The sequence below is a fragment of the Danio rerio genome, chromosome 1, assembly GCF_052040795.2.
Source record: "Danio rerio strain M-AB ecotype USA chromosome 1, GRCz13ab, whole genome shotgun sequence".
Lineage (NCBI taxonomy): Eukaryota > Metazoa > Chordata > Actinopteri > Cypriniformes > Danionidae > Danio > Danio rerio.
In genome coordinates this window covers 3,587,501-3,600,000 of record NC_141021.1, presented here as the reverse complement: position 1 = coordinate 3,600,000, position 12,500 = coordinate 3,587,501, and the positions used below count along the sequence as shown (strand labels likewise).

Below are 12,500 nucleotides of genomic sequence, written 5' to 3'. Positions count from 1 at the left end.
TTCACAGCCTTAAAACATCCGCATAGCGAACTGTCAAAACATAATGTAACAAGGTGAACAAATTTCCACATGTGAAACATTTGTTTCAAATTATTGGGTTTTGCCAGCCTGAGCTTCACCTCTGTGTTTTTCTCCACGACTCATAAATCATTCAATTCTAAAGATTTCCGTCCGCTCAGTCCAAAATCCAGCAAACTATAGGAATGACCTTGCAGACTAGGCATTGCAGCTACAGCTGAAGTCAGAAATATTAGGGCTTCTATGAAGTTTTTTGTCTTTTTCAAATATTCCCCAAATGATGTTGAACAGATTCAGGAATTTTTAACAGTATGTCTGATAATATTTTTTCTTCTAGAGAAAGTCTGATTTGTTTTATTTCGGCTAGAACAAAATCAGATATTAAAACCAATATACTTAAAAATGTCTTTCCATTAAACAGAAATTAAGGGAAAATAAACAGGAGGGCTAATAATTCTGACTTTAGCTGTGTTTTTAACCCTACAAAAAAAAACCTTTCTGCATCACCACCAATATGCTGCCCAGTGACTTCTGCATTCTCCTGGGTCTGAAATCTAAAGGTCATCCTTGCCCACTCATGCCTTCCCACGCTGCTTGCCAACCCGCCTGCCCGCCCGCTCTGCCCTCATGCCACCCACTCACCAGTCTGTCCAGGCTGGTGCCCGCTGCCGTGGTGGGTCGTTCTTCTGGGCTGTTGAAGGGTTTGAAGCGGCTGTTGAACACATCCGAGATCCCGCGGGCAGATCGGCCTACACTGGCTGCTTTGGGATGACCACATCCTTGAAACACCTAGAATTACCAAGCAGGAATGAATCAGTGTGGTTTGGGGATACAAAACAGAAGCTATTTTAAAAGAGGGTGAACATGAAGAATGAATGCAAGGGAGCATTTTTGAAGCAGACTGGGATATTTTGCATTGGTCAGAAGATCATGGCATGAATTTGAATGACTATAATTACCAGGAAGGAATGAATCAGTATGGGATAAAAAATAAAATAAAATAAAATAAATAAATAAATAAATAAATAAATAAATAAATAAATAAATAAATAAATAAATAAATAAATAAATAAATAAATAAATAAATAAATAAATAAAAAACAAGCTACTATAAAAAAGGTTGAAAATTAATGCAATAACAGGCAGTATGGTGCATTTTTAATCAGAATGGGATACTTTGCATTGATCAGAAGATCATGGCAAGAGACTGAATACATACAGTACAGTAGCTATAATAAATCGCTGTGTTTTTGGGATTAAAAAAGATGGTAACACTTTAAAATAATGGTCCACTAGTTAATGTATTTACTAACACGAACAAGCACAACTTTGGATTTGAATAATGCAATTAATGTAATTTTAGTAATGTGTTAATGTTGAACTATGATTAATAAATGCATTATAAGATTAGATATGCTTAGTTAATGTTAGTAAACACTTTAACTAACATTACTGATGGACTATTACTAAAGTGTTACACAAAAACAGGGTGAAAATTAATAATGAATGCAATGACGGGCTGTATGGAGAATTTTTTAAAGCAGACTGGGATCATTTGCATTGGTCAGTTGATCATTGCAGGAGTTTAAATATCATGCAATGTAATCGTAGGCTGAATTTACACTGCAGATCTTGGTGTTTACTTCCGAATTTGTGACTTTTTTTAATGACCTGCAAACATCGTCTTTTAAAAGTGGCTGGTATCCAATGTCTGTATATACACTTCAAAAAGAAAAAATAAAGTATAATGCAAGTGTTAAGTAAAGATTTAATTAGGTTAATTGGGCCAATTTGGTAAATTTGGCAACAGCAGTGGTTTGTTCTTTAGCAAGTTGAAAATAAAATAAAATAAAATAAAATAAAATAAAATAAAATAAAATAAAATGAAATGAAATGAAATGAAATGAAATGAAATGAAATGAAATGAAATAAAATAATAAAAAAAATATATATATATATATATATATATATATATATATATATATATATATATATATATATATATATATATATATATATATATATATAAAGAACTAAAATAAAATAAAATTAATTAATTAATTAAAAAACAAAATGAAATGCAAACTAAAAAATAAAAATATGAATTAAAATAATAAAGTAAAATATCAAATAAAATAAAATGTAAAAATAAAAAATAAAGATAAAAATAAAATTTAATAAAATATAAATGTAAATGTAAAAAAAATAATGCAAAAAATACTAAATTATTTTAAAAATTATATAAAAATAAAATGAATAAAATAAAATAAAATGAAAAAAATAATTATAATAAATGAATGAAAGAATGAACAAACAAACAAACAAACAATATATATATATAATTTAGCAATATAAAGGGGTATAAAATATATATAAAAAATATATTTTAAAAAAGAAAAAAAAAAATCACAGGAGGGTTAATCATTTTCTAATATGAAAAATGTCCTTGCTCCTATAAACAGCATTTTCACCGGAAGGCTAATAATTTTGTCTTCAACCGTATGCTGCATTTTCAATCCTTAATGCATCATGCTTTCCTGTAGCTCAAACAGTATGAACACATCCTTGACATGCCTATAATTACCAAGCAGGAATGAATCAGGGTGGTTTGGTGAGGATAAAAACAGCTATTTTTAAAAAAAAAATGTGAAAATGAAAAATGAAATGTGATGACAGGCTGCATGCTGTCGGAGAGACACATGTGAAGGAAACAGTAGATAATAGCAAGAGCTTGAATATCAGGGATGGGATGTAGACTGTTTGGTTCAAATCTTCGAAATGCATGGAGGTTTAACGTATTTGCTTGTGCACTTTTAGAGGTAAAACGACTGAAACACACACAATTAATAATGCATTAAATGTACATGTTGCAATTAAAGGCATTCCTGGAGTTGTATGTCATGGTACAGTATTTATTTTATTTATTTATTGTTGTAGTTGTCTGTTTACCTTCAAGCTCTGCTTCCTTCACTTGCTTGACGAGTCGCGTGTGCCAGTGAAGGAGTCGGTGTGCGGCGCGCCAGCACACACACATATCATGTACATCTCGACATGAGAAAGTGTTTCTCTATATGTTTTCATCAAAGTTGTTTACTTTAGTGAATACTGATTCATCCACAGAGTTTGTAATGTAATCATTCATTCATTCATTGTCTTGTTGGCTTAGTCCCTTTATTAATCCGTGGTCGCCACAGCGGAATGAACCGCCAACTTATCCAGTAAGTTTTTTACGCAGCGGATGCCCTTCCAGCTGCAACCCATTTTTTGGAAATGTAATGTAATCAAACGTTTATAAATACAAGTGCAGCCGTTTAGAGCTCATTTCTGGTTAATGATGTCAGAATTTACCGCTATTTTGGAATGAATGTGTAAATGGTCTTTTCTGGAAAAATTTCGTAACGTCCTCGCCTGTGTGAACAGAACTTTTTAAAATTTACCGGTAAAGTCGTTCTGTAAATTTTCCGGATATTCACTGTGTGAAACGGGCTTGTAGCTTAAACAATAGGTTGTTTGTTCAATACCATAGATATATACATTAGATGTCGCCTGGCCTATTGTTGTCTATTGGACGGAATGCGTCAATAGCGCCGCCATCTTGCTACAGGGTAGCGCTCCTTTGAAATGAATGCGGGACCAAAGTACAGTGGAGGACTGTGGCCAGAAATATACACAAAGCCAGAGATATACACATATACACATATATCTATGACCAGGAGTTTTCCTGGATGTTAATATGTATTTTTTTTTTCTAATTACGAAAATTATAATTTTACATCACTTTTCTACATTGATGAATCAGTGACCGCACGGGCATTCCTGACAAAAAGCTTGTGTTTGTGTGTACAGAAATGTACTATTCACCCTACCTGTTAAATCTAATCTAATCCATGCCTGAAACACACCTCCTCTAATGCTTTCACTGCTCATACTGACGGAGGGAGCGATTCGTTTGTGAATGAATCCCCCGAACGACTCTTTCACTAACGTTAGCCAACAATAGTACAAGTTTCTGGCAGCGCAGCATCTCGTTGTCATATTTCTTTTGCATTGTTTGCTGATTTTATTCAACAAAACTAGCATAAGCCGAGTGTTTAGTGCGAGTTGGAGCTGCTTTGCTGTATGGTGAATGCAGTAAGTGACTGTTATCATCAATAACGTTACCTGATTAGCACAAAAGTTCAGAACATACAAAAACAGAAAAAACATAATATTACCTATGAAATGTTCTGCCTTTGTGCTTTGTTTTCTTTGTTTGCTCGTTACTACACCCGTAGACAGCGCTAAAGTCCCGCATCTTCACGTAATAACACTGTCTTGAATAGTGCGGTTAAATGACATTTGTCCTGGGAGCACTGTACCAAGGTGGCGGTGCTATTGACGCATGCTCAGGGTCCCTATGCGATATCTAGTGTATATATCTATGGTTCAATACCTAGAGCATGCATGATACTGATAAAGTGTAAGACTTTAATGCAATGCAAATCACTCTGGATGAAAGCCTCTGCATAAATGTTTTAGTTCACGTCCATATATTAAGATCACAGTATATTTAAGCACTGACTTGACTCTAAATGCATAAAACATACCAACAACTCCATTTATGCTGCATCACAATTCATATTGCAATATGTCATATTCTCGTCATATACATATAATGTAACACAATCCTGTAGCTCGTAAAGTACAGTATGCCATGGGTTTAATTCTCTGAAACGCATGAGCTCATAAAGTGAATGCAAAGCATGATATTGTTGGATAAATATTTAAGTTTCTTTGCACATTTAGAGTCGAGCTGTTTTACACACTATGTGCTGGGTTCCTAAAAGTTGAAACATGCTTTCTGCATGGTTGCATTCTGAAATGTGCCACAATCACAATTCATAATGCAATACGTGAACATGTTGCAGTCTCAATTTTTAATGCAACAGGCATTCTAGCTGCTGAGTTTGATTCCAGAGGAATGCATGGACTGATAAAGCATTACATGTCGGATTGAAGTATCTGTCAAATGCAGGAATGTTTACTCGATGTGCACACGTTGAAAAACAAATGCAGTTGAGAGCGAAATAATTAGCCCTCCTGTGCAATATTTATTCTTTTTAAATTATCTCTCAAGTGATATTTAATGGATTATGGAATTTTTCACAGTATTTCCTATAATATTTTTTCTTCTGGAGAAAGTCCTCTTTGCTTTACTTCGGCTTGAATATATACATTTTTTTATTTTTTTTAATAAACATTTTAAGGTCAATATTATTAGTCCCTTTAAGCAATATTTATTTTCGATTGTCAAATGAACAAACCATCGTTATTTAATCTGTAATGACCCTAATTAAGCTAGTTAAGCCCTTAAATGTCACTTTAAGCTGAATACTTGAATATTAATGAGTATCTTGAATAATATCAAGTCAAACAATATGCGCTGTCATCATGGCAAAGATAAAATAAATAAATTATTAGAAATGAGTTATTAAAACTATAATGGTAAAAAATGTGTTCTCTCCGTTAAACAGAAATCTATTCTAACTCAAAAAAAAAAAAAAAAATATCAGAAGAGCTAATAATTCTGACATCAGCTGTATATACTACAGATACATGGACACTGTAGCATTTTAAAACCGTCAAGATCAACTGGTCTGTTTATAAACTAACATAAGAGCGATCCGCTGATGAATTGACTGATCTTCGCAGCTTTAAAATGCTCCAGTGTCTTTGTATCTGTGTTTAGACTCAGTAAACAGTGGTGAGCTTGGTGAACTAATGACCTTCACGGCCAATCACAGTCACTTCTGTTGAGCAAGCGAACACAATGGCTAATCAGCGCTGTTTAAGAACGCGATCAACAGAAATTAAATGTTAGCGGGAAATGGACGTTAATATATACACAGTATATATTATTGTACAGTGCACTGTAAAAAACGCAAACAAGTCCTCCCAACACAACTCAATTAAGTTAACTTAACACTTTTAACAAATGTATGTGGATTGAACATGAAAAAAATTAAGTTTTCCCACTGAAATATCAAGAATTGTCTTGTTTCAGCTCATTTTAAATAAGTATTAACAAATGAAAAAAAAAATAAAAAATGAGGGTATACACTACCGGTCAAAAGTTTAGGTTCTGCAGTATTTTTAAATGTTTTAAAATCAGCTTCTGCTCACCAAGGCTGCATTTATTTACTCAAAAATACAATACAAATTGTAAAATTGTTTAATGTTTTTGCACCATAAAATAACTGTTCAAAAGTAGTTTATCGTTTAATTTATTAATTTATCCCAGTGATTTTAAAGATGAATGTTTATTATTATTTTAAATGGTAATAGTAATAAAAGCAATAATGACTGGAGTATTTCATTTGAAACTACATACAGTAAAAAAGCAGTTGTGTAAAATATTAATAAATATTTAACAATTTCATATCTTTGTTTTTTACATTTAATAAATGCTGCCTTGATGAACAGAATAATTTTCTTTAAAAAAAAAAACATAAAAATAAAATTGACCCTAAACTTTTGACTGTCTACATGTCTTAATTGAGATTATGCCAAATTTCTAATAAAATAATATTTCAAAACAATTATTTTTAAAGCATTTTGTGGGACTTTTAAGACTAACAATGTTCTCAAACTAAAATAATAATAATAAAAATAAAAAAATAAATAAATGTAAAATAAATAAATAAATAAATAAATAAACAAAATAAATAAATAAATAAACAAACAAATAAATAAATAAATAAATAAATAAATAAATAAATAAATAAATAAATAAATAAATAAACAAATAAATAAATAAATAAATAAATAAGACTTTTTTTATCTGAAATGTATTTCATTAATTGAATGAAAGGCCAACTTTTTTTTTAAATGCATGGCATGTAGGGAATAGCATGAAGCATGTTCTGCATTCAAAAATGCATCTGTTATTCATTCATTCATTTTCATAGTCTCCATTTCAAAGGTCTCCATAGTGGAATGCCCTTCCAGCTGCAACCCAGTACTGAACATTAAAAAAAAAATAAATCATTAAATTACAAACAGCCGTTAATTTATTTTAAATTTTTTTTTATTTAAAAAGTCATTAAATTACAGACATTTACCATAAAATAACAGTTGTTAAATTACAGAAATTTCCTTAAATTTAAATTTCTGGTAAATTTACCATCTGATATTTTACGGTAAATGTCTGTAATTTAATGACCATTATTTTATGCTTTACTGCCGTAAAAAAAAAATAAAAAAAGTTAAATAACAGATTATTTTGCAGTGTGGGAAACATCAATTCACACACAAACACTCTTACACTTCGGCCAATTTAATTAATTCAATTCATCTATAGAGCATGTGTTTGGACTGTGAGGGAAACCGGAGCACCTGGAGGAAACCCACGCCAACAAAGGGAGAACATGCAAACTCCACACAGAAATGACAATTGGCACAGCCGGCAATCAACCAGCGACCTTCTTGCTGTGATGCGACTGCTATTGTTTCAAAGCAGCTATACAAAAGGTGCACATTATTTCATTATAATTATAATTATAATGTTTAGGTTATTAGGTACCATAACTTTATAATAACTTGAAATAACTAGTAGCTTTAAAGTGATTATAACAGTTAAAGTGATATATATATATATATATATATATATATATATATATATATATATATATATATATATATATATATATATATATATATATATATATATTAGGGATGTGCGGAGCAGCCGGTATTTGTATTTGTATTTGTATTTGTTGAGGGGGAAAAGTATTTGTATTTGTATTTGTATTTGTATTCGAGTAAAATTCAAAATGGCGCAGAAATATATATTTTTTCTATTACACTTCTAATTTACGTTATAGTGAAAGTATTGTTTAATTATACCCATTATATAAATTATAGATATGCAATATTGGCTGTTGTTTTTGAACATGTGATAAGAAATGTCATTGAAAAGAAAATAACATAGAAGCCATTATCTCATCCATGGTTAAACCAACAACTAATAAAATACCATTGTGAATATTATGAACCCCACCACCACCGTTCTTGTTGAAGGACACTGAATAGAGAGAATAAAAACAAATAATACTTCAAAAAACTGTTCTTCTTCTGAAAGAACTTTTTTCCAATGGACAGAATTCCAAAAATAAGCTAAATAAATCTAAATAAAACCCTGCCTGGGAGATCTGGCAGAACAAAAGTATTCTATATAATCCTAAAAGATGCAGCCTTGCTATTATCATCTGCCTGCCACAAAAAAAGACACAAAGTTTGTTTGTTTGTTTATTTAGAGATATCTGCAAATATTTTTCAATGGAGGAATATGACTAGTCAGTCATAATATATTTGCAGATATTTCCAATCTGAATTATAATTATGACAAGTCAAAATATAATTAGAGATATCTCTAAATACATTTATGGATAGTCTCAACAAGGTTTAAATGCTAAAACGGCTTGCCATACGCACAGTGGCACAGTGGAGATTTCTCTAGTTATATCGTTTCAGTCGTTTGTTATGCAGTGACATGCAGTCAAATATTTCGCCAAACAGTCCTTAGGGATGCAGTGACATGCAGTCAGATATTTTGCCGAACAGATCCGCCACTTTTGGCGCGCATAAACAATCATAAAGCTCTCGTGCTGCAGGAATGAGGAGGTCTGCTGAAGGCGCACAGCTGACGTGCAGTGAGAGGTTTGCGTCTTTAATAAACTACGGCAGTTTGCGATCACTGAACAGTAAGAATGATTAATAAATCCATATGAAACAGTCCCTTAACAGTCACGTCTTGCTTTCAGTTTCGGGCTTTGGCGCGTTTTGCACTGAGCGTGTGTCTTTCTCTCTCTCTCTCTCTCTCTCTCTCACTCACTCACTCACTCTCTTTCTATCTCTCACTCACTTACTCACTCACGCGGGCATGCACTGTGGTCTCACGAGGAAACGCTGCTTTTTGATATAGTGTTTTTCTTGCTCCCGAATACAAATAATTTTTCAAGTATTTGTTCGAATCAAGTATTCGTAAAAACACGCTATTCGTGCCTTTCCGAATACCGTATTCGGGTTCGGCTCCACCCATAATATATATATATATATATATATATATATAGACATTGTTAACCTGCATAGAATATTGATGTCTACTGTATGTGTGCATGTTCAATGAAGTGTATTTGTCTCATAGATGCAATGAAGAGTGTGTGAGCTGGCAGAGCCGCAGCGTTTGAATGCCACGGCTGCTCTTTATGGCAGGAGGATGTTGGACGATCCGTCACTATGATTACCATCCACAATCTCCGGCTGACATGAACACAGCGATTTTCAGGGCTGCTGTGCATTTTCAATCAGCTCCTGCTTTCCAGAAGCTTTTAATGTAACAGCAAACCTCAAGACAGCATTTCTGTCTTTCTTTCTTTCACATTGGTGTTTGTGGATCAAGAGGAGTTTAATTTTGCATCCCGGCCTCTGTGTGGAAGCCCATCAGGGAAACACGGCTAATTTCCCAGAATATGAAATATCCCGTTGAAAGCTCCAGTATACCTGCAGTGAGGATTTGTAACATGTTTTATGGGCAACATGCATATTTCATTAACATTATGACTGAATGTCTGCAAAAGTGCTTCTAGTACACTGCTAGGCTAGAATATGTGTGAGTGTGTACAGTTGAAGTCAGAATTATTAGCCCTCCTGAATCATGAGGCCACTGTTTATTTTTTTCCCCAATAAGAAGAAGTTTTCAACACATCTCTAAACATAATACTTTAATACAGGGGTCTCAAACTCAATTTACCTGGGGGCCGCAGGAGGCAAAGTCTGGGTGAGGCTGGGCCGCATAAGGGATTTCACAAAACAAAAGTCCTCAAATGTCATTATTAACAGTTTTAATTATTTCTTCTGAACATGAAGTGTCCTGAACATTAATAGAACATTGAGTGAAGATTATGAACAGTTCTTCTGAACATGGCATCTTTTGCCTACTTCTTGCTGCCAGAGACTTGACAGCGCTTCTTCTCACAAATCTAAACCACATTTGGCTTTAAAGCGGAAGCAGTTGAGACCCTCAGTATGGCTTGAAGATGATCATCATTAAGTCTAGACCTGTACTTTGACTTATTGAAGTCCTAGGGAAAAAACTGGGGGAACTCACTCAAAACTTCCATTCCCTCACCTAAAAAAAGGTGTATATATGTATAAATAAAACACCCCCACCCCACTCCAGTCACATCAGTCTGTACCAGTCTGTATCTACCTATAATATCAATATATATAAGATGCAGGGCAGGCACGTGCACACATAGGGCATAACCTGTGCAGAGCACATGCCCTTTTTAGTCTTGCATAAAAAGTGCCCTTCCAAAATGATCAAAAGTGCCCCCGCGACGCGACACACCCTCGGTCCCGCCCTTCAGTAGGCACGCCACAACACCGCTCTTGAGTACGCGCGCGACAACGCGCATTGAGTGACAAGCGCGCTGTGTACGGATAGAATCAGCGGAGCGGGGAGCGCTCTATCTCACCGCTCCGCTGATTCTGTCAGAGTACAGCGGTCGGCGCGGGCCACAAAATATTGCACTGAGGGCCGCAAATGGCCCGCGTGCCGCGAGTTTGAGACCCCTGCTTTAATAACTCATTTCTAATAACTGATTTATTTTATCTTTGCCATGATGATAGTAAATATTATTTGACTAGATATTCTTCAAGATACTAGTATTCAGCTTAAAGTGACATTTAAAGGTTTAACTAGGTGTATTAGGGTAAAGTTAGAGTAATTTGGCAAATCATTGTATAAATATGGTTTGTTCTGTGGACTATTGAAAAAAAAAATGCTAAAAGGTTCAAGAAACCCTCAAGTACATTTTTGAGAATGTTAACAGATTTGTGTGTTGAGCACCAGTTAAGACGACGTTGGCACATGTCAGCTTTAATTGTGCACTGAAAACCCTAATGTTGTCTTAAACAATTCAGTAAAGTTGACTGAACATAACTTAAAATTTAGCATTTTGGTCCTGTCACTTAAAAATATGATTTAATTTAACTTATGTACCTTGAAAATGCATAAAAAAGATTTCAAGGGTGAGCTCAAAATTACTATTAATCCTTTGAAAAAAAATGCTCTTTTTGACAAATGTAGTCTTGAATGTAAAATTCTAATATGTGCAACCTTTTAAGTGCAAGGTCTTTTTTTTAAATCAGAAAACAAATGGCTTCAGGAATGATTCTTCATTATAATGTGAAATAATGGCTATTCATTTTTTGTATACACACACAAACACACACACACACACACATATATATATAGTAACAGAAAAAATGTGTATTACTAGTTTTTTTTTTTTTTTTATCCATTGAATAATAGAAGGCGACGCAGTAGCGCAGTAGGTAGCAAGAAGGTCGCTGGGTCGCTGGTTCGATCCTCGCCTCAGTTGGCGATTCAGTGTGGAGTTTGCATGTTCTCCCTGCATTCGCGTGGGTTTCCTCTGGTTGCTCCGGTTTCCCCCACAGTCCAAAGACATGTGGTACAGGTGAATTGGGTGAGCTAAATTGTCTGTAGTGTATGAATGTGTGTGTGAATGTGTGTGTGGATGTTTCCCAGAGATGGGTGGCAGCTGGAAGGGCATCGGCTGTGAAAAAAGTTCTGGATAAGTGCTTTCTGAATAAGATTTGATGTTTTTGATACCATCATTATGAAGTTTCATTCCTCAATTATCTGCAAGTCGTGACCATTTTTTTTTCTTTCATTTATCTTCATTTATCATTAAACTAAATAACACAAATTTCAAAACAAAAACAACACATTAAGCATCGCACAGGTTACATTAAAAGGCTAATAATAATAATAATAATAATAATAATAATAATAATAATAATAATAATAATAATAATAATAATACTAATAATAATAATAAATAATAATAGTAATAATAATATTAATAATAAATACTACTACTACTACTACTACTACTACTACTACTAACAATAATAATAATAATAATAATAATAATAATAATAATAATAATAATAATAATAGTATTAATAATAAATACTACTACTACTACTACTACTACTACTAATAATAATAATAATAATAATAATAATAGTAATTACTACTACTACTACTACTACTACTAATAATAAATAAAAAAAAAATAATAATAATAATAATAATAAAATAATAATAATAATAATAATAATAATAATAATAATAATAATAATAATAATAACAATAATAATTTAAAATAATAATTTAAAATAATAATAATAATAATAGTAATTACTACTACTACTACTACTACTACTACTACTAATAATAATAATAATAATTTAAAATGGTTCCATCCCAAAGAGGGAAAAAATCACTTTCGCGAACGCTCACGCTCAATCTGCCCAGTTGGTGGAATGAACTCCCTAACTGCATCAGAACAGCAGAGTCACTCGCTATTTTCAAGAAACGACTAAAAACTCAACTATTTAGTCTCCACTTC

At 32.9% G+C, this 12,500-nt stretch overlaps 1 protein-coding gene across 2 annotated transcripts in view; it reads right to left on the bottom strand.

Moving 5' to 3' along the window:
- gpc6a (glypican 6a) overlaps positions 1-12,500 on the bottom strand; it is a 344,985-nt gene that overhangs the window by 63,823 nt on the left and 268,662 nt on the right. For both annotated transcript variants that reach the window (XM_087236291.1, NM_001109719.1), the window contains 1 exon segment: positions 661-807. In XM_087236291.1, the coding sequence (XP_087092417.1) occupies positions 661-807 (147 nt within the window).